Source organism: Charadrius vociferus, unplaced genomic scaffold (assembly GCF_000708025.1).
Source record: "Charadrius vociferus isolate BGI_N301 unplaced genomic scaffold, ASM70802v2 scaffold610, whole genome shotgun sequence".
NCBI lineage: Eukaryota > Metazoa > Chordata > Aves > Charadriiformes > Charadriidae > Charadrius > Charadrius vociferus.
The window spans coordinates 97,602-120,370 of record NW_009646437.1 but is presented as its reverse complement, the minus strand read 5'-3'; the positions used below and the strand labels follow the sequence as shown (position 1 = coordinate 120,370).

Below are 22,769 nucleotides of genomic sequence, written 5' to 3'. Positions count from 1 at the left end.
CCTCGCGAAGCCAGAGGGGAGTGGCTTCTCCCCTGCAGGAGGCAAAATCCTCGCTGGCCAAAATTAGACTATTCTGAAAAACGGAGCATCTGAAGTAAAAGAAATAATGCATGTATGAGGATTTTTTTTTTCTCTCTAAATGTGATGGACACCCTGGAAAGTAGCAGAAGCTGCTATGCTCCAGCAGAAGCTTCTATGCCCCAGCCATCAAAATAACTTACTTTAACAGGGTTTTGGACTAGAATTGCTAGGTGCCCAGAAGTGCCTTTCAGTTGTGAAACTATATTCCCTTTTATTAATTTGGGTGAAGTCTGTCGTTGGGCCTTGCCTTTTATCTTTGCTCAACAACCGCCGCGGGAGCCTGACTGGCATTGCCTCTGCCAGGTTTTGAGGAGCTGCTGAAGTTTTTATTAAACGCCTTGTGTGACTAAACCAAAAAGTGCCTACTGATCCAAAGCCCTCCCATTGCAAGCTGCTCTCTGGTCAAAACAAGGCTATTTGGCCGTTGTGCAGTACAGAAGCAAATGTGTCGGTGAGGATGAGGGTGGTTTGCATAGGAGGAAGATGATGTAAAATATAGGCCGTCACTTGCTGCTAGCATCAGGATCAGCAGCCACAGCCTGGTGCAGGCTGAAGCGGTCACTGGGCTCTTTCTATTGCTGCCTGGATGGAGGGAGAGGTTTGAGTGGCTGAGAGATGGCAAAGCCGAGCAGAGCATACCCCCAGCTCTGCACCACGTTAGCGGTTGCTCTCCGGAGCACGTCACGGGAGGGGTTTCGGCCAGGATCCTGCATTTTGGTCGCCTGCATACCAGGACGTGCTGGGAGGAGGCATCCCGTGGTACCAGCCAGCTCTGCCCCGCTGCTCTCCGCACCCAGCGCCCAGCACAATGAACAAAGCTGGCCTCCTCACCGCCGCTGGAGTGACAAGGTTTTTCCCAGTCAAGGGAAACAATCATCACTAGGGAAACCTTAACTACTTTTTAAAGACCAAAAGAAAAACACATTCATTCTTTTAAACATGGAAAACTAAATGGCCTCTTTTTCCTTGGCTGCATGTGCGTGGCCATGGAGCAGGCTGACACGGAGTGAACTCTGTGGGCAAACGCTCCCCCCACTTATTTAGTTACTAAAGAAGAGGGCTCTCTGGCGCAAAGTCTGCCCTTCTCAGCTGCTCGCCACGTTGTTTTTCAAACCAGCAAGGCTCCAGACATGAGGAGCGAGCCGCCAACCCTCCTACTTGTAAGTGAAACATCCCAGAGCCCTTCTGAGCTGTGCTGAAACCCCTTTCCGTGGGGGCCCCGGTGCCACGGCACCGCGGCGGCACTTCTCCTTTTGGAAGAGCTGGAAGTGAAAGCGAAGAGCTGAGAGAGCCCGCTGCACCTCTCACCCACACTAGTCCCACGGGAGCGTGTTTGGGGAGTCACCCCAGTGCCCAAGGAGCGAGAGAGGGTGCTGGGTGTGGGGGCAAGGCCGGTGCGGTGCCTCTCCTGAGCCACTGCGCTTGGCGAGGGGTGGGCAGCTGGGCACGTGCCGGTGGGGCTGCCTGGCCACCTGGGTGTTTCAGTTCTGCAAGCAGCACCAAGGGTGCTCGGATGTTAGCATGCCGCAGGAGCGGGGCTTTCTCCAAAGCGAAGGGAAAGCCTGGGTGTCACTTGTGAGCCTCTGGGCTGCAGCGGCTTCACTGAAGCCAGGGGAAGTGGTGAGCATTGGTGACACTGCTGTCTCCTTACGGTTTTTCTCCATCTCTTCTGATTCTAGGCTATTTCAGGATCTTCCTGGGAGAAAGGGGCTGAAGTTCTTTTCAGAATTGGGAAAATCGTTAATTTAATGCTGCTCCCACTCTTCCTCGTCCCACTGGCCCAGCTGTATGATCTTGCCTCTAACAGTGCATGCTGTAGTTAATAAAAAGCACTGAAATACAGGTCCAGCTCCTGCTATTTCCAGGAACATTTGGTCCCATAAAACCATAGGAAACCGTAATTCCAGCAAATTAAATCAGTTACTGCCTATCTCTCTGGCTCAGCGCATGGAAAGGGAAGAGCACCCCGCAGGATCCGTGCACAGGGAATAACACCAGTCAAATTCCACCAGCATCCGTGCTGGGAAAGGGAGATGACAGGCAGTCCCAGAAATGCACGTCTCCTTCAAGCAGACATTAAAGGAATGCCATATGCTTTAGGGTAAATGTACAGCAAGCACTGAGCTCATCAGTCACTTTTTGTTTAATCTAATTAAACACAATGTATCTTCTGACCTTCTGGGTTGGCACTAAGTTCTCCTATGTTGTTCTTTCCATATGAAGCTCTATTGACAGATGGGGAAAGCCTAGAGTTTGCTTTAAGCTTCAGATAAGTAAAGTTAAACATGCAGCAGATAAAATTGTTTTCCCAGCACTCCTCTCCCACTGACCAATTGTGGGTGCTCGCTGGGAGGGCTTAACTCCTCTGGCCCGTATCCCACCCCCAGCTTGGGGCACCATGCTCCGTAGCGAGCGAAAGCTGAAAGAGGGCAGAGGCAGAAGCAGAGTGCTGCAGAAACCCTTGAAAGTTCATTTTTAGAGTTGTTTCTGACAGTTGCTCAGCTTCATTTCCATGTGACAGACAATTAGGGAAAACAGTGCTGCTCTTCACTAAATATATTTCCAGAGTCACTAAATGGTTTTCTACCTAACAGCTAATCAGTCAGCATTTGCTGATGCTGAAACAGGTTTTAAATAAAAAGTGTTGAATTGCATCAGACACCTCGTGCGTATTGCCTGTTTATACAGGCTACGTGCCATTGCTGTGTGTGCAAGAGTGCAATCGGTCAACACGGCTTTGTGAGTTTTCTGGGAGGGAAAGCAACCGCAGAGCTGGATTTGGGGGAGAGCAGGGTGCCAGAGTGCCACAAGCAGGCGCAGGCTTTGATCGTGCAAGAGCTGGAAGCGTGCTCAGCTTTCGGCGTGACGACCTGCGTGCTCGCTTCCTTGCAGGCAAACAAGAGGAGCACGTATCTGCCCTTCACCAGCATCACTTGGTAACGCCACCTGCAAAGCTATTTTTTTCCAGTATGGTGAAAAATCCTTTAGTCTGAGTCGGAGCAGTTATTGCAGGTAACTCCTCCGTGGACGTACAGCTGCGCCTGTGCTCCTGGACCTATGCAGAAATAACTCCTTGAAATACAAACTGAAAGTTACGGAAGAGCCTGGAGGCGATGCCCTTACAGTTCCCAACGGGACGGGTTGAAGAAGATTTCTTTACTGTAAATAGCTTTAATACGCCCTTTGTATATTAATAGCACCAGGCAGGGCGGGAGGCAGCGGCCCGCCGAGCACGGGGGGGCTGTTACCTGCACACAGCCACCGAGTCGAACTGGAGTGGTGTGAACCTCGTGGCTCTGATTTTCCATGGCCAGCTGCAGGAGCCTGGCACAGGGGTTGGCACAACCGGGATGCCAAGCCATCAGCTTTGAGATGTTCACCTCCGTCTGAACCCACACTGGCGTTCCATTAAATGCAGACCCTCTTGCTGGAAGCTCTCAGCCGTCTCCAGTGGCTGTGAAGGACCCTGCTGCTGTGAAGCAGCACAGCCACGTAACATCTCTTTTGAAGCTGCAGGGAAGGTATGAAGGGTGAACTTTTAGACCAACTCCTTACTTGGGGAGAATTTATTTTCAGACAAAGGGGGTAGCAGGATCACTGGGGACATTGGCCAGTCTTGTTCCTCCGTGGTCCAGCCTCTGTCTCTCCTCTGCAGTGGGTCGGCAGCCCTGGAGAGCAGACAGATGAAGTCATGCAGCTGCTGGTTTGCTAGGGAAGCTGCCCCTTGCAAAACTAACCGCCTTTTGAGCACTCCCTCTACAGAGTGACCGGACTTGTTGTATAGATACGTACACCCCCCAAAAAAATTGGTCCCAGCAGCCTGCTCCGCAAAACAAGCTGTGCATGCTGGGCAGTAACGGGAGATGGGCTGAGGGCACGGGAGAGCTTCCTTTTCACGAAGCAGTCTTTCCCTCATAACACTGGGAGGTGGCTCAGGAGTGAAACAAAAATCCGATGGCTCCTGAAGGAACTGCAGAGGGCATGGTCCCTCCTCTCTCCTGCAAGTGCCATCATGAAGAGCTGCCGCAAAGCCGGGGAGGAAGGGGCTACGTGAAGCAGAATTGCCGGTGATCCCCACCTCCAACAACTTGCCTCACAGCCTATTTCTGGCAAGCTGGGAGTGATTTGAGATGGACGAAGTCATCTCAAGTCTCTCCACAAAGCAAGTTCTTGAACACATCCTTAAAACTTGGGTTAGAATCGCCCAGCCAAAAGTGTGTCTGAAACAGGGTGGTGTCTGGATGAAAACGTTTCCCTCCGCTGAAAAGGGATGGGGATGTGCTACCTGTTCCTCGTGTGGATGTGCTCAGTGACTGGCTTTCTGTCTTGTTCAGCTCAGCAGAAAGGTTTTTGGGGTGTTTTGTTTCTCCAGGGGACCCGGGGGCCATTACCCCACACCGGGAGCGCTCCTGGGCGAGACCCGGCAGGGGGGATCCAGGGTGCTTTGCCCTGCTTGGGGTGCCACTTGCCTTCATTCTGCCTGTGCTTTGAAGTACTTCAAGGTTTTAGGCTATAAAGCTCTAACCACCGAAAAAACAAAATCTTGGCTGGGGAAGGTGCGTTGCCTTGGCATGTTTCCTGGGACTGAGTGACTTACGATGCTGTGCAGTGGGGGGAGGACTCCTTCTCCTTGTTCTAGAGGAGGTGGGTCACACTCGTCTGGAGTCCAAACTCCCTCGGAGACTTCTTCTTCCCCCTTTTTTTCATGACGTCAGCCAGGCCTTGATGTTACTATTTTAAAAACAAAAGGAGGGGACACCCCCCCCCCCCCCTTCCCTCCCGCTCTCTGCCAAAACGAGAACAAAGAACAGCTAAAGCGCACAAGTTCTGGCACTCCGTTTGGAAATAAAAACATTCATCCTCATGTCAGGTAGGGAACTGCCCGACCCCCCTGCCAAAGCAAGCAACCCGGATGGCAGAGCAAGCCTGTGGCGCAGAGGAGCCTGGGCGAAGGGGATGCCCGGTGTCACCCCACGCTTGGGCAGCTGCTTGCCAAACTCCTGCACTGCTGTACCGGTGCCAGAGCGAGCTGGGACGCTCCCGGCCACAGGCAGTCATCCAGGGAAGGGCCACCCTGCTCCTCCCGGGCAGGGAGGTGGGGAAGGACCTTTCTTCTTCCCCTCTCCCACCCCTGGTCCCCACTGTGCGGGCAGTCCCTGCATCTCCATGTGATGTGTCCCCGCTCCCCGGCGGGGCTGGTGCACGGCACAGGGGTAACCCGATGTAATTTCCACGCTTTAGACACTAACATCTTTGTCTGGCTTCTTCCTTGCCATTTAAACATGTCAGCAGTTCCCAGCACGGATTCCTGCGCTGTGAGTTCACCCCCGACAAGCATCCAAACTGCAAGTCGGGGCTGCTGGCTCTTCCCCGCCTGTCTGCGAAGCGTTACTGGAACAGGGGCCGGTTCTCCAAACACGAGGAAGAGATTACTTGGGCTTTCTGGAAGGCTCCCTCCCATGCCTTCAGAGCGGAGCAAATGAGGATAATTTATCTGTGGGCTTCCAGCTGAACCCAGTAGCTCGGAGCGGCCAGGACTATGCCGTCTGTTTGTCCCCACTCCTGCAAGAAGGCATTTTTCCATTGTCACCATTGTATATTGTTCGCCTGATTTGTTTGCACCATCGCCTTCTGGGGCTGAGATAAGAGGTTGTCCTCCCTGCCTTTTACCGGTGGCATGTTCCCCAGAACAATCCAGGGAAAAACTCTCGCAGGAAAGAGCCTTCGAGGGAGACTTTCATATGTCCGATGCAGCCCTTGTTACAGTCATGTTAAGAGTTTTGTGTAATCTATCTGGCGAGAAACACAACATGTCAGAAGGGAATTGTTCTCTGAAATGTAGTTACGGATGGGCCAAAGCAGGCGGATCAGCCGCGCGTGGGTTGCCAGCTTAATGGACAAAGCAGCTGCCTTTCAGTGGGGAACAAAAGCCAGGCGGTGAGCCTGTGTGCGCTTGTGCGAGCGTCTCTTGTTCCCCGCGGGAGCTGGAGTTGAGTTTTGTAGCCGGGTAGAAATCCTGGGCTCCTTTCCCCGCTCCGTCTGCCGTGATCTAATGCGGTACCCAAGGATGGGTTAATGTCCCTGCTGCTTCTGTGGAGGATGCGGGGAGCAGAGACAAGGTAATGCGGATGGCTGGGCTCTCTGCACCAGAAGTAGCCAACTGGAACAACACTGTAACGCCATCCCCTTTAGTGAAGTTACTCGTGATTTTTGAACGTAGAGTCGAGGCCCAGCGGCTCCGGCTTGGCACAGGGCAGTGGGAAAAGAGCAGATTCTCTGTTTGCTTCCATCCTGCGCTGGCTCCAGTGCCTCTTCCCCTGTCCAAAACAGCTGCGTGTTGCCTGAAGTGACTTTGCAGACAGCAGAAGCTTAAAACATTGCATTCACCTTTGTGATTGTTTTTTTTTCTCTTAGAGCAAATCATGGCGGAAGATCAAGAATATGGTGCACTGGTCCCCATTTGTGATGTCTTTCAAGAAGAAGTATCCTTGGATCCAGCTAGCGGGACACGCAGGTATGGAGCAGGGGGAGGGGCAGAGCAGTGGAAAGAGTCTTCGTTATCTCAGGTTAATGGGCTTTGTTGGCCAGAATTGCTTCTGATTGCTGCATGAACGTCACAGATTTCAGCTCGCACATCTGTAGCCCAGGAGAGTGACTTATCTAAATGCTAGGGATGGTGACGTGGAGGTCCAGTGCTCTGTGCTTTCAGACTCCTGTGGGCAGCAGGTATCACTGCCACTTTGTTCTCAAGCAGCAGAAAGCTGAGTCCTTTGGGTGAGACCCAAGCCCTCTTGCTGATCCACAGCAAAGCAGGTGATGGTGCCCAGCACAAAGGTGCCCCATGCATGAGTCTGGAAACAAGCATGTGAACCTACCATGAAGTACACAGAGGCTGTGAAGTAAATGTGTTGGGTGCTGCAGGACAGATCTCCGTCCTGTTTAAGGTGTGACATTGCTGGTCATAAACCTCTGACACTACGTGTGAATCTGGCAGCCCGAGCTTGTAAGGCCCAGCGTGCAGGGACTCTTTCAGGTGCAGGTGTAAACAGAGATGCTTCCAAGGTGTTGGGCTGCCCTTCGCGTTTTGGGAAGGCACAGTGTCAGCCCCCATCCAAAGCGAGTGCCATATTGTCCCTTGTTACCCTCAGGTAGTTTCAAGGCAGCGGCCAACGGCAGGATACTGAAGAAGCACTGTGAATCAGAGCAGCGCTGCCTCGACCGCCTGATGAATGATGTCCTGAAGCCCTATGTTCCTGCCTACCACGGCGACGTTGTGAAGGACGGGGAGCGATACAACCAGATGGAAGATCTGCTGGCTGAATTTGACTCCCCCTGTGTTATGGACTGCAAAATGGGGGTCAGGTGAGTGGTTGTTGGGGATGTTGTTTGAGTTTTAAGATGGGATACTCAAAAGAAATGCATCTCCTGAGTAAAACCCTCTGAAACACACAAGTGAGAACGCCAGGCTCACCTGTCTTCAGGAAAAGCTAAGCCAATAGTGTGAGGAGAGAGCCACAGGGAAGCCTGGGTATGGGAAGGACACACCAGGTTCTCGTCTTCGCTGCTTGTTGACTGTCCCGTGTACTGGGAAAGTGGAGCTGAGGTGACAGCACTCTGTTTGGGTGTGGGTACACCAGGATGGCACAGTAGCTTTTAGGAGGATGGCAACCTGCCTTTCTGCTGCAGAAGGACACAGCCAACGGGCAGGGAGCAAAAGGTGTGGGAGATCCTGGCCAGGGTGCCAGAGGGGTGAAATAAAGACACTTAAATGTCACAGCTTCGGTGAGTGAGAAACTTTCCCTCTGCTCACCCTTTGCTCCCATGCACACTTGAGGGATAAAACGTGTGTGCTAAGTAGTTTAGTGCCTTTCACGCAAAGCTCTTGAAAAGTTTCCTAGTAGATGAGCAACACTACCCGTGTTCTCCTTGAGAACCATCTACAGATACGCCAAGAACCCAGGCTGCAGCCACTTGGCCAGCAGCAGTCGTTGAGCTCGCAATGCCACAGCTGACAAGGGCATCCCAGAGCAAATAGGAGCAGCGCTGGTGACCCCGGGCAGCTGCCAGTTTTGGAGCAGCCTCAGATCATCGCTCAGCCCTGGGTCTGCCGCGGGCTGGTGGCAGGGTAGGTTGAGACCCCCCTTCCTGGCTAAGGCGCAGCCCAGACGCGGTGGAGACGCTTGCGCTGCTGGAAAAGCTGATGGTTTCTGTGGGAGGAAGGAATCTTTTTTTTTTTTTTCCTTCCTGAACTCCCGATGTGAAACTCAAACTGGCGTGTCGGGCTGTCGGCAGGGAGGAGGTGAGGAATACTTTCCACCGGAGGGGTGGAGAGAAGGGCAGGGGGCCCCGGCGCAGCCATGTGGCCCCAGCTGGCACGCACCGTGCTGCCGCAGGAAGGAGACAGGACCCGCTCTGGACCCGGAGATGAGGGCCACCAGAAGACAACCTGCTGGTCAGGCTGTCAGGTGCTCCTGTGGCTGTCTCCGGGAGGAGGAAAGCCTCCCACACATGTATCACACGTCGAGTGATTTGTGCACCTGGGTTTTTGGAGCTAAGACAGGCAGGGCGGGCAAGGGGACAAATGTGCCAGGCAGCATCATTATTAAATAAGATGGTGCTGTGGGAGGAGCTGGTGAGGGAGGGTGAATTGGGCTAATGCTGGGGAGTGGGGCATCCCTGGGGCCAGGCAAGAGAGGCTGTGACACATAAACTAAACCTCAGGGCTATTAAACCTGTCCCCTGAGCCAGCAGCTTGCTGCCAGGCAGATACAGGCTTGGGCTTTCCCTGCCAGCCTAACTTGGGGATGCATCAGTCTCCTCTAGTCGCCCCTGAATGAAACCGTGTCTGACTTAAGTCCTGGTGATGGTTCAAGCCTGGAGCAATGCGGGGGGACCAAACCGCAGACATACACAGTCTGTCGTTCTCATCAGAAGGAAATCTAGCTTTCTGAGCAGCGTGAGCAGCGCTTCTGAGCATGCCGCTGCTTTATTCTGCTATTTTATTCTGTCTGCCCAAAAGTCATGGGTTTGGTGATCTCAGCTGAAGCCGTTTGTTGCTTTTATCTGCAGCATTTTTCAAAGGGGCTGATGCCCTGGGGTTATCTGCTCAGTGGTCATATGCCTGCCCTGAGAAAAGACGCCAGTTTGCCTTGGTAAGCCTGTGGGAAACACAGGAACACCATCCCACGTAGTCTGCCTAGTATCATCCCCGTGCGTTTTGCTTGGGTCAGGAGGTGACCTGCACACTCAGCGCTGGGATTTTGGCACAAGGGACACGGAGAGAGGGCACAGCCCCTCTGCAGAGCTGGGCATGGCCAGTGGGAGGTGTAGAGCAGTTTGGATTTGGGAGGAAGGAGGTGACACGTTCCTGTGTTGTTTTGCTGAGACATCTCACCTGTCTTGGTGAGTTGTTCAGAGAGAGCCTGGGCACTTGCTGGGTTGAGCTGGGGCAGGTTTGCACACCATAAGAGGAGTTAGGTTGTGGTTTATTACTGCTGCAGAAAGTGTTATTTTGCGGATGATAGTTTTCTGCATGTCAGAGCGAAGGCATTCTCCACTGGTGGGCTCTGGCACATGGTGGTGTTCCTCTGAATGGTTTGTAACTGCATAAAACCAAGGTCATTGCACGCTCCCCTGCACCTTCCATCCTCCTTCCCCCATCGTGGCTGCACCCTGTGGTCCTGGGGATGATGGTGAGCACCTGGCAAGGCTGCATCCCTTCCATCCTGTACAGGAAGCTTTTGCTAGATAGTCCACTTAAAACAGACCCATACCTGGCAAAGCCATCAGCATTGAAACAGCCCTGTGTGAAAACACCCTGTTTAGCAGGGTCGGGGGATGAGAAAGTGCAGGAGAGACACAGGAGCAGCTTTAGCAGCAGCCGCCCACCTTGGCCAGACCTGGGAGGGAGCAGCAGATGCTGCTAATGCTGAGGGCTGGGATGCGGCAAACTCCCTCCCACCTTCAACCCAGCCAGTTCCTGGAGCACATGGGCAGTTTCCTGGGCATATCTTGAAAACCATGTTTAGTTTGTGAGAATCACTGTTCAGGTTTGCTGAAGGACAGGATTTCCCCTCAGGACTTACTTGGGGTAGCAGCAATGCTGTGGGCACCTGTGAGAAATAACCTCTCTTGTTGTTGCCAAAGTGGTTGTGGTTCCCTGATGAACTGGGAAGATATCAGGTGTTGATGATGGGGGTGCTAATCAAATCATGATAAATTTACCTGCAACCAGGCTTGCTCTGTTATTTCCCATGCTGCTGTATTCCTTGGGGATCAGCTATTGTGGATAGGCCTGATTTCTGGGACAAGGGCTGTCTGTGGGTATGTGGTGCCTTATGTGATGGCCCTGCTAATGTCTCTTCCTTGCAGGACATACTTGGAGGAGGAGCTGATAAAGGCCCGGAAGAAGCCGAGCTTAAGGAAGGACATGTACCAGAAGATGATCGAGGTGGACCCTGATGCCCCCACCGAGGAGGAGAATGTGCTGCGTGCAGTAACGAAGCCCCGCTACATGCAGTGGAGGGAGACCATCAGCTCGACTGCCACGCTGGGTTTCAGGATCGAGGGGATAAAGGTGAGGCTGCTCCAGGTGTGCAGAGCAGGGGGAAATGCTGGAGTGTTCAGTAACCAAACTCACTTGCAGACACACACAGAGCAGGCTGGTGGTGAGACTGTGTCACATCAGGACATCCACGGACCCTGCAGCCAAACCACCCTTGCCAGGAACCTGGCCTGGGGCAGTGCTGCTCTCCTGAGAGCACAGCTGAGCTTAGGGCATCAATGCAAGAGGATGGTTTTAGCCATAATCTCATTAAATCAGCCCCTCGGTTGATTTCCCTGACTGCAAAATGTAAAGTGCCATGCTCCAACTTGAAGGTTCAAACTGTTTGTTTGCTTTTGATACTGCTGTGCTGCTAGGCTGAGCCATTAATCCAAATCCCAGTTTGAACGTGTGCCGATCTCTGGTTGGAGCTGGGAGTTTAGCTGCGATCAGTGAGGAGGCTGTGTTTACATCCCTGTCTAGGAAAGCTCAGCAACTGAGCCCTATGAAATGTCAGCGCTTTCTGCTGACACCTGCACGTGCTGACTGCACTTGCTCAGAGCTAATGCTCGTGTTTCTGCAGATACCTGCTGTGATGCTTTTGTGTCTCCATTAGATGAGCCAGCCCAGGAGTTCTTCTCCTGGCGAGCAGATTTTGTGTCAAGAGAGATGTATGGGATGGCACTTGAATGGAGTTAGGTCTGTAACTGCAGAGCGGTTGTATTAGTTATAGAAGACTTGCATGAACGTTAGCAATGGCATATGCCTTTTGCTAGCCAGCCAGCATGAATTAAAAGTAATATCACGCTTGAGCTAAGGGTTTCAGCATGTGCCTGGGCATGGCATTGGCCGAGTGGAGCTCAATCAAGTTGTGCTTGGAGTAACTCAAGCTTGGGGCACTGTGGGGGCCCAGGCAGTAGCTCATGGCAGCTGCTTGCTCAATTTCTCCATGTACCTTGGTTGGAAGAGTTTTCTTCTCTTGGTCATAGATTGTTTTTCTCCTCCACGAGTTGGCTGGGATTTTTCCAGAATACCTACCTGGGTCTCTGTGGCCTTAAACTCCTGCACCTCTCCTGACCAGAGATGGTGGTGTCAAAATGATACAATTAAAACAGACTAAGCCATTCCCTGAAAAAGCCTTTACACCAGATTTTTGCCGATTTTCCTGGTAGCATTTCCCTTGACTTTACCAGTCAAATAGCAAGCAAATGCAGAAGTTAGACCATGGGTTTAAAAGGTGATCAGCAGGAGTGGGTCACTCAGAGCTGCTGCTTCTGGTTACCCACGTACCAAACCACCAGTAGGAAGGGTCTGTCCTGCTGTGTGGGACAGTCCTTGGGCTGTGGGAAGCCCAGTGGAGCATGTTGCACACGGGGAGGAGGGCACCTTCTTCCTTCAACTGCTTCACGGCCAACAGAGGACAATGCATTTATTTCTAACTCAACCACTCTCAGAAACCCAAGGAGCAGCCTTTGAGCTGAACCCCTTGAAGAGTTTTCCGGCATCAGCAACGCGCAGCACCCCTGCCTGCCCAACACCACTGCCTGGGACGCTGCTGGTCATGCTCTCCTGCAGCAGCTTTCTGCGGTGCCTACGTTGGATCAGGGCATTTGCCTGCTCCTACAGCTCCCCCGTGACCTCCCCAACTCTCCCAAAGTCCCTCTTCTGCTGCAGGCACCCATGAGCACGCTGCAAGCTACTCCAGCTTGGGACAACCCTTTGCCTAGTTCCCATTGCTGCATTCCCGTTGCTGTTGTTTTGCTGGTGCTTATTATAAAACTGAGGCTATATTAAAAAAAGGAGTGGGCCAGTTGGGACCAAAGCTCCCATGTACTGTTCCTTCTCCCTGCTTTCTTGCTATAATCAGGGATATCTGTCTATTTATAGTCCAACATGATATAATATCCTTGGCCTCCAGCGGTGCTTCTCAGCCTGTGATCTGGGGCTTTATGGCAAAAGCAGGTCATATGTGAACTGGTTGAAAGAAAAAAATAATAAAAAAAAAAGAACAAACCAAAACCTAATTATATTCCTACACAGGCCAAAAAATACTGTGGTGGAAAATAAAAGCCATAAAGGAGTGGTGAGAGTTGCACCTCTGTTTTAGCCAAGCATAAGTGAGTTGCTGCGCGATGTGAGGGGTGGAATTTTTTTCAAAGAGGTGAGGCAGCTCTTTAATTGAAAAATGTTGAGAAGTGCTGGCCTCCAGGAGTAATCCTGCTGCTGCTAGGGGCTGACTAATTTGATCAACGCTCTAATTACTGTAATTCTCCTTAAATCCTTCAGCTTCTGGATTATTTCCCCCTAAGCTAAAGCATTAATAGTTCACACTGGTTCACGGCTAGCTTTTTCTCCAGCAGGGCTGTAGAGCCGGTCGTGCTGCACTGTATCCCTGCATTTGCCCTTTTCCTGGGGTTGAATTCCCACCTTAGGGAAAGGGCCTTCGGTGCCCTGAGGCTGCTACTGAGCCCTCAGAGAAAACTTTGGGAGAATATTATTTACCAATAAGTGTCTTCATGTATTCTTTCCTGCTGTGGATGCTTCCCTGGGATGAGCAGGGGTGAATCTGCCCTGCCCCTTGCCCGCGGCCAGAGGCTGATCGAGGAGAGCACCTTCCTCTGCAAGGGAAGGGCAGGTTTTGGCCCCAGGTGCATGGGCTGGAAGGGGACATGGAGGAAGGAGGGACAGTGTGGGCAGAGGAGGTGAACAGGCAGCTCTGGGTTGGTAATGAGGATAGAAACCCTTTCCTGGCTGAGCTCTTGCTTTCCCAGGTGGCCTTGAGGATCCAGTTCTTCTCTAAAAATTAAAATTGTCCTCTGCAAAAGGAGATTAATGACACTTATCTAACTTTCTGGAGTAGCTTGAAACTGTGAAGCAGTAGCTATTAATAAAATTACCCTGCTAAAAGTAATACATATGATCCCTGATGACCCAGCTGAAGCTTACTGGAGCTCATTCCCAAGAAGTTTTGCTCCCAAGCTCCTGCTCTGGTCTGAGAGCTGCTCACCATTGCCTGCAGCCAAGTCATGGTGGGACTATGTTCCCTGGTGCTGGGACGTTTGTCAGGTCCCAGAACCAGCCCTGAAAACCCTCACCTGACTTTTCCGAGACAGGCGGCTCATGAGCCCCATCTGAGGCCAGACACAGTACCGGAGGGGGAACCGCCTGACCTGAACCCTGCCCCAGTGACGCCAGTGCAAACTGGGATTGCTGGTGGGGCGGAGGTTGCGATAGCCCTTATCAGCCCCCCTCACATTTCTGCTGAGTGGAAGGCAGCCCCCTGGGGGCTTGGACACCTGTAAATGCTGTGGCAGTTGTCAGCCCCACAGCAGCAGCCTCTGGCTGGGCAAGGAAGCTGCGGGAGGCAGGTAATTATGGGAGCAGCATTACGGAGAGGCTCTTTGGCTTTCCTGAAGCCTAGATTGCCTTATCTGAAAGGCCATCTGTGGTTTTCATTTATTTTTAGGAGCACTTAGAAGTCCATCTCCTTTCTTGGATGCTTTGTGGAAAGTTGTGCTCTTTACATGCGAAATTAGTGCTGTGGCACTTCTCCAAATTGATATCTATCATCCCCTGGGGAGAGGGTGGGTTGATTTTCGAACTGCCCCGTCAGGGCTCACGTGACGGATGTATAGTGGCGTAGCGCCCTTCCCCTATACATTGTGCACGTGCCACCAGAGCATCCTCGAGGAGACCTCCTGCCTGCGCTGCTGCAGCCTGCTGCCTCATGAGACACAGCCTTGGCACTTCTCCAAATTGATATCTATCATCCCCTGGGGAGAGGGTGGGTTGATTTTCGAACTGCCCCGTCAGGGCTCACGTGACGGATGTATAGTGGCGTAGCGCCCTTCCCCTATACATTGTGCACGTGCCACCAGAGCATCCTCGAGGAGACCTCCTGCCTGCGCTGCTGCAGCCTGCTGCCTCATGAGACACAGCCTAAAGCAGAGAGCCTGGCTCTGCTTGGTCCATTGGCAGGATGGCTGCTGCAGCAGGGAGGTGAAGGCAAGGCCAAGAGCTGGCAGAGCACGCATTGGTGAGAAGGTTGTCCCTGGCCCCTGCCAATGCATGCTCTGCCAGCTCTTGGCCTTGCCTTCATACCCTGTGGCAGCACGGTGGTCAGGCTGGGCCCAGGGTGGTTTGAAGCTGGGTGCGTTGGTTGCACCCCGTGCAAACAAAGTTTTTCCTGGAGACTTTTCACATGTTGCTTTCGTTATCGCCTTTGTTAACACTTGCACGGAACACTAGCTGGAAGTTGGAAGTACGCTGTGTGATTCATCTCAAAGTAGATGTCAGGTGTGGGTTTTGGTGCTAGGCTCGCCTTGCCCAGCTCCCTGCAGCCTGGGCACTCAACCCTCCCCCAAGCTGGCCTGGCCACCATGTCCATGGCCAACCTTCTGCCCAGGGCGATGCACATGGTCCCATTCTGGGGCACTTCCCTGGATGGGTCTCAGAGACTTGCCAGGGCACATAAATCTCTGGGGCAGGTGACTTCATTGTGCTCTCTTCCTTCCCGGCCTCTGCTCTGTTTCTTCATCTTTACTTCATCTTCCCCAGCCCACAGGATGTCTTTTTGGCCTCTGTCCCTTCACTCTATTGTGTGCAAACACGCTGTCCGGAGTGGTGGGATGGAGCTGTGCAAGTGGAGCTGTGAGCAGGAGCATGTGTGGTTTAAAATAGCCCCTGTATCCAGGAAGCAAGCTCTGCCTGCTCGACCCACGGCCGCTCTGGACAATGAAACGTGCTGATCTAAAAATCAGAGCCCCAGCAGGACCGGAGAAATGGGGAGCAACCTACAAAGCTGCTCAGAGGTTTGGCTAGGAGCCTCTGGGTCAGGGCTGCGTGCCGTCCCTGCAACGGACCAAGATGTGCTGTCCCCGTGGTGGGCCAAGCATGGATGTGCCTCTGGGGAAGAGGTGGAGGAGAGCACAAGGCTGCTCACTGCATCTCGGTGCCAGGCTGCTGCCTTTGAGGGTTTGCTGTGCATGGGCTATCAAAGGACTAGTGAGGCAAGACAGCCATGGGGCTTGCTCCTTGCCTTCATCTCCTTGCTGCAGTGGTTTGTGGAGGACTTTGTGCGGAGGGGGTTTTGTGCCTGCTCCTGAGATGTTGTCTCCATCCACGCTCAGTTGTGTCCTTCCACGGTCGTGCTCTGCCTTCCTCCCCAGGCAGGGGTGCAGCCCGAGGCTGGTGTCAGCGCCTGTGCTCAGACACAGCAGCAATTGGAAGACATTGGGGCACAATGTGGCCAGAAACATGTGGTCTCCAGCCACTGGTGGGCACTAAGCGCCCGGTCCATGAGAAGTAGCTCGTCCACATTGCTGGTGACCTCACCAAGTACATGATGGTGGAGACTCGCTGTTTGCTTTAGGGGGCAAATCAGTGGAGCTGTGAGATGGTTTGGAATATGCAAGCCAGAGAGCTGCTACCTCTTCTCACCCCTCCTCTATAGACAGGTGCTTCAGCTGCCAAAAAAAAGCTGGTTACATCCTACTCAGGGACATGTGTGGCTGCTGAAACACCTGTCCTTGCCCTGGCTCCCTCCCTCCCCATCTTGCTCACCACTCTCCCTTCTTTTCAAGAAAGAGGACGGCACTGTGAACCGGGACTTCAAGAAGACACGGACAAAGGAACAAGTCACGGAGGCCTTCAGGGAGTTCACCAGAGGAAACCGCAATGTTTTGGTGAGTGGGGGATGCTGGGGGGGCTGCCAGGAGAGGACTCCTCCTGCAAAGGCTGCCCTCGGCTGATCGGCTCCCTGCCCTGAAGGGCTGCAGCCTGAGCAATCTCTCTTAAAAAAGCATGAAAATTGGCAGAGGGAAATGCCATCCTGCTGCAGGGGTGAGGGGAGAGCAGCAAAGGGCTGGTAGGGGACATGTTTGCTGTAACATCATTGCTCGGGCCAGGTCCGAGTCTGCTGAGAATGCTCAGGAGTTGGCCCCAAAACTCGCTGCAGAGGCACAGCCATGTTCTGCTCCCTCATTCCTGGGACTGATGGCAGCCTCTGAGCCTGCTGTTTATCTCAGTATGTGATGGTGTGGGCAGTGGGGACTCCCACCCTGGCAGAGCGGGCTGCCCCACGCTCGGGCTGCCAGGAGAGGTGGCCAAGGCATCCCCCTGCTTGCACCAGGCACCCTTCGCATGGGTAAGCCACAGTTGGCATTCCCCAAGTTTCTCTTCTGTTGCCAGGAGAATAAGAGACGTAGCTGTAAACAATTTACACCAACTGTGTCAAATATCCTATTTGACAAAGCACTCCCATTTTAAGCTGCACTATAACAAAGCCTACAAACGCATGCCTCCAGCTGGAGTGGCCCTTGGCACTTCCTCCTTCAAACCAGCATGTTTGCTTTGACAAGACCTACTCAGGGATTATTCCTGGATCTGTAAATGAAATTGTCTGGCTGCATTTTATCCCCAAAGAGCTTGGAGCACGCTCACACCGTCATACCCTGGCTCTGGATGGGGCTCCTTGACAGAAGCATTCCAGTACAGTGACCCCCACATCTCCCCACGCAGTCAAAGTATGAAAATTCAGGTGTATTATAGTGCACAGGTACCTGCTGTGCATGTTCCTGTGCTTAGTCCTTCTGTCTAAACTTCAAAATCAAATTATGAAAGGGGCCACCTGGGAACATTCAGTGCCTTCCAACAATTTGCAGGGATGCTCAAACAGGCACGTGGGTCTTGACCTGCATGCTGACTAGCATGAAAGCCCTTCCATCTATGGTACCAACTTTGTGGAAGTGCTGATATGGAGTTACAGAAGCGTCTCGTGATGCTTAACTGACTGAGCGATAAAGTGACGGATGAGGTGAAGAGCTGACCTATTAAAAAGAGTGCAGATGAGAGGAAAAGAGCAGCCTGGCTGTGCAAGCACAGCAGCGGCTGCTGAATTAGCTGTTGCCTCCTTGGGAGCACCATGGATGTGGAGGGGAAAGTCTGCAGAAAGCACTGGTTCAACAAAAGTAAATGCTCTCACCAAGTTTTGGAAGTTGCAGGGTGCCACAGCAGCCAAAAGGATATGTGGATCCCAAAAGAGAGAGGACACCCTCCAACAGGACACATCTATGGGGAGGATGCTGAGCACAGGGCCGCTGGGGGACGCCCCCACATGCAAACGTGGTATCACGGAGAAGATGCCGGGAGGGGTGGCTTTCCTGTCTGCCCTATGCAGCAGTTCTTATGTAAGCTTCCCACAGCGCTGACAGCTCGGTTTGGTTTTTTTTTTGTAATTCCAGAACAGTTACCTTAACCGGTTGAAGGGTATCCGCGCTACCCTGGAGACATCCCCGTTCTTCAAATGCCATGAGGTAATACTCACATTTAGATAGAATCCGCCTGGAAATGTGAACAGTTTAATCTCAGCTTGTCTAAGGAGAGAAGAGAAGTCAAAGTCTGTAAATTTCTACAGCTTTAAATTTATTCTTATTTCCCTATTTTCTAATACTTACATGGAGATATGGATGATGATTGATGTAATGTTCCTGCATCTGACATAGGTTCAAATCTACTGAAAACAGGTGTTCATGCAGATTAAAAGTGACCTAGGAGGAATTCAGGCTGCTTATGGGTTTATACAACTGGAAAAAAACCCGTAGTGTACAGGGGTTTTCTGGAGAGAAATTCCTGTCTGAATGCACATCAGGTTCCGTTTAGCTGCCAGTTGCTCCGTGTGATCAAACAAGGCTTCAACGTAGCCATACGTTGCCAAAAACAAAATATCCCCAAAACTGCCTTTGCTGAGCTGGTTAGGGCGCGACGGTAAGGACCCTTCCCATGGAAGGACTTTCCTTCAGAAATGAGTGTCCTCAAAATCAACATTTTCTACAGGGGAAATTCAGTTCTGGTGCGAAAACAAAGAGGAAGCGCTACATTTTTTGGCCATTTCAACAGGAATTGGAATGCTCCATAATTTAATTAAATCATTTTATTGATTTAGCATCAGCAAAGAGTATTTGCTATTGCATCTACTTAACAAAACGTGAGAGCGCATGTCCTTGGCACACGTTGTCTATAGGCAAAAGAGCCTCATAGGAGCCCTTGACTCCCAGGAAACGGGAGCCACAGCTCCAAGAGTCCCCTGTCCCTCAGCTGGAGCCTCGTGAGCCACCTCAGCCCCATCTGCTCATGGAGGGTCCTGCTGGGACCCTGCCTGCCCGGAGCCGGAGGCAGATGAGGCTGTGCCTCCAGACAGCAGCGCCTGTAAGGCAATTGGAAGGGAAACGTCAAACCCAAGGGTTTCAGGTCAGTTCAACAAGGGAAACAAAATACTCCCTGAAACCAAATGCCAGGGTTTCGTTTGAAAACACAGAAACAAAACAGCCTTTCAAGGAGGTTTTGAAAGGAGTTTCCACTCCTTAAAAACTAAAAAGCAGCAGCTTTGACTTTCCATCCCACTTTGAGACGAAGCGCAGCAGAAGGTCTGCCAAAGCTCTGCGTGTCCCTCCACGGGGCCCTCGCTGGGCAGGGCTTCTCCAAGGAGCTACAGGAGAATTCGGTGACCCAGGACAGGCAAGCAAAGAATGTCAGCAAAAGGTTTTTCCTTAAAGTTAAAGTGTTCTGTCCTGGTCAAGAGAGGGCTATAAGAGCTTGGAAGGAGAAAAGCTAAAGATAAGCATTTCTGGGAAATAATACATATCTCTGGACCTTGGACATTTTCCCAATGCACTGGAGGAGGAAGTGTCCTCAAAAATGTAAATTCATAATAGCTTTTGCAAAGAGTACGTGCTTCCTGTTCAAAACCCTCCTCTACAGGCAAACCTCAAGCTAAACCCTGCTGATAGCATTGGAAAGATTGGATAGGTTTGGAAAGCAATCTTCATTTGGGACAGCTCTGAAGCATGTCCGTGGGTGCTTTTCTGTAGTACCACCTGCTAAAATCTTCTGACTGAAGGAGCAGATTGATCAGAAGAGCATGGTGGTGAATGGCCTGACACCGATATGTGTTCCCCAAGCGTTGGGAAGCCACGGGAGAGCTGCTGCTGGGCGGCAGCCTGGCTGGGACTGCGAGCTGGGTTGGCCTTCAGCTGGAGGTACCCACCTGCTGAGCATCTCTTTGCTCCGTGGATGGTGAGCATTGGGCTCGTGGGGTCTCACCCCCCTGCAACAGGCCTTGAGACTAATGCTGTCAGAAGCAGTGTGCTTCACCTTGCCACATGCACCTGTGGACTCCTCCGGCCTTGCCCAGGCCAGTACTTGCTGCAGGATTTTCCCAAAGGCTGACCAGGATATGAGAGAGCCCTTCAAAGTAGATGCAGCTGAGTGAACTCACGGAAAAGGAAATTCATGTACGTGCACCTCAGTAGCTTGCATCCCTAGAGCACTGTGAAAGATGGGAGGATACTCTAGGGGGAATCTGGGTGCAATTGGATGGTGTTTCAGGCAGGAGACAGCACATTGCAAGTAACTCGTACTTGGAGGGTACCTATCCCTGCAGTGATGTCTGCAGGGCTGGTGTGTGTGAAGAGCGCGAGCTGGTCGCAAAGAACCAGCCTTGGAAAAAATCCCCATCTGAAGGCTGAGACCGTTCATCTCATTCCTTCCCTGGGGACCTTGACTCAGTTTCCAAAATGACATCTCTATCTCATGCCCATGTTTTTCTGATCCTCACCTTGTGCCAAGAGCTGGCTTGCTTTTGTGCATGCAAAATCTCAGCATTATCTCTTGCAAATGCAGCCTGAGATAAGGTATCTGAAAGCCCTGAAGCTGGCTGAGGATGAGTAATAGGAGCACCACTAACTGGTCTCTCCTCTCCGCAGGTAATTGGGAGCTCCCTCCTCTTTATTCACGACAAGAAGGAACAGGCCAAAGTCTGGATGATTGACTTTGGGAAAACCACCCCGCTGCCGGAGGGACAAGTTCTCCAGCACAACGTGCCCTGGGTGGAAGGCAACAGAGAGGACGGCTACCTCTGGGGGCTGGACAACCTCATTCAGATCCTGACAGAGTTGTCCCAGAGCGAAGACTTGCATTAAAGCCACGTGTCCGACTCTGCCACTACCCCCAACCTGTCCCCGACTGACTCTTCTGAACTGCACTACAAGACACTTTCCAGCCCTCGCCCTTCCCGTTTGAAAGCTATACTCTCCCTATTTAATGTGTTTTTGTTGTGGTTTTTTAGGTTGTCTTGTTGTGTTTTTTTTTTCTCCCTCTCCATGTAAATAGAGAGCCAACCTGCCAGAACAAAAGCTGAACTTGAAACCTTGGCTTCGCAGAGTCAGTGGGAGCATGTGGCCGTGCCGGCCGGGAGCAGCCCGGCAGGGGTTGCTTAGGCAAGCACACGCTTTGCCTACCGTGCTTTTGTCTCTTGCGCAGCCTGATTTTTAAGAGGGCTGGTGGAGGAAGGAGCCTCTCCCTGGGCTGGAATTGGTAGCTTCATCCCAAAAATACTCAGTGGCCATGGCCAGGACCCACTGGCAACCAGGGTGCGTGAGCAAGGCCTGGAGATGGTGACGGATACTGGGGTGGGAGCCCCTTAGTTGTCTTTGCTGGCACCTTTCAGCCTAGGGAACTGGCTCTGCCGAGTCCCTGAGAGAAGGGCAGATTTGGGTTTTCTTTGTGTTCAAGACATCACGTGGAGGTTGCTCTGTTATTTCCAGGTGGCACTGGAGGATGAAGGTTTCCCTCCTGCTGTGGGGCCGAGAGGTTGGGCGCAGGTATTTACCATGGCCAGGTGCTTCCCACCCATGTACCCTGCGCTGGTGTGGCGGGTAACACTTCGAGCTCCTCTCTAGAGACCCAGCTCCCCTGCTAGGAGCTGCTTCCAGCCCTCCATGGAGAAGAAAGACTTTGGGCAGGGCTGGGGGAGAGAAAAATAACTTATAAGGGACTACTATGAGACCTAAAGTTGCCATCTAGGTTGATCAGTCTTTTTTTGGCAGCAGTTGAGCACATGTGTAGGGGTAGTGCTGCCAATGCCCGCAACCTGGCCCAGGGCAACCCTTCTGCCTGAAGCATCTCCGCAATTTTTATCAGCAGCGGGTGAAGGGTTACAGCAGCAAAGCAGCTCTCAAGGCAGCCCGGTTAGTCGTCTTTGGCAAAGCAGAGTCAGGTATCCCCATGCCTTCCCGTTTTTTCCTGCAGAACTGACTAACTCTGCCACTGCTCTTCGGCGCTGGCTTCCCAGCCTGCTTGGGCCACGCGTACGGCCTCCGCACTCCTGATCCTGCGAAAACACCCAGTTCCCTATTTAGGGCGGAGGCTATTTTTTAACTTCCTGGAACATTTGAACTAAGCGGCTTGCTTGCGGCAGAGCTGGCTTGCTAAAGGTCAGCCGTCGAGAGGGCGGTGGGGAGGGGAGGCTGCAGGGGAAGCCGGGGAGTCCCTCACGTTGAGGACAGGAGTGTGCAGTGCTGGAGGTGGTGCAGGAGCTCAGCAGCCGGCGAGTCCCTCACCCGCTCCATCCCCAAACCCTGGGGCTCATCTCGCTCTCCGGGAGCGGTGCTCCAGAGCCCCTCTGCCATCGTTCGGTAGGTCCAGCGTCCTCAGCAGGAGAGGTCTCCTCCTGGCAGCAATAAGGTGGAGTTGATGGCCATCAAGCCGTCTGCAGCCATGCCCCAGCCTCTTTCCCGAGGACTGAAGTCTCCTAAGGTTTTTCTCAGTTCATAGCTCACCAGACAGATGTCTTTAGCTCATCCGATGCCATGTAAATGGTTGCACTGTTTTAGCTCTTTGCCAGGCTTTCTAGAATAGCCCATGTGGAAGTGCCTTATAGACTTGCCTCTGTTCCATTAGTGTCATGGAAAAGGTTGGGGTTTTTTTAAGTTATATTTATTTTCATCCCATTTTAATTGCACAAAACACTAAAACTTAATGCATGGAATCTCTTTTTTTTAAAAAAAAAAAACAACCTATGTTTTTAGTTTTTAAACCATCCCTTTTCCAGCTTTGGAGAAAGGGTGTGAACAGATATGCATAGACGTGTACCAGTTATCGCTGTACTTTAGCTTTGAGCTGCTCTTATATATGTATATTATTTTTTAAGCCTGTTTATAAACCAGATTTCTTGCTTCATGGCTTCAGAAGAAGCAGATTGTTCCTCTCAGATGTCTTCTGCCTTTCTGGAGGCTGGAACGGTTGCTGTGAGGGATTTTCTCCACTCCCACCTCCCCTCTCGGTCATTGGGTAATACAGAAAAAAAATC

At 52.1% G+C, this 22,769-nt stretch overlaps 1 protein-coding gene across 1 annotated transcript in view; it reads left to right on the top strand.

Moving 5' to 3' along the window:
- ITPKB (inositol-trisphosphate 3-kinase B) overlaps positions 1–20,720 on the top strand; it is a 67,000-nt gene extending 46,280 nt beyond the window's left edge. The window contains exons 2-7 of the mRNA XM_009881924.1: positions 6,496–6,595; positions 7,230–7,443; positions 10,453–10,657; positions 16,207–16,308; positions 17,866–17,937; positions 20,386–20,720. Coding sequence (XP_009880226.1) covers positions 6,496–6,595; positions 7,230–7,443; positions 10,453–10,657; positions 16,207–16,308; positions 17,866–17,937; positions 20,386–20,601 — 909 coding nt within the window. The 3' untranslated portion in view covers positions 20,602–20,720. The remainder of the gene's footprint in view (positions 1–6,495; positions 6,596–7,229; positions 7,444–10,452; positions 10,658–16,206; positions 16,309–17,865; positions 17,938–20,385) is intronic.
- Positions 20,721–22,769: the final 2,049 nt, after the last annotated feature.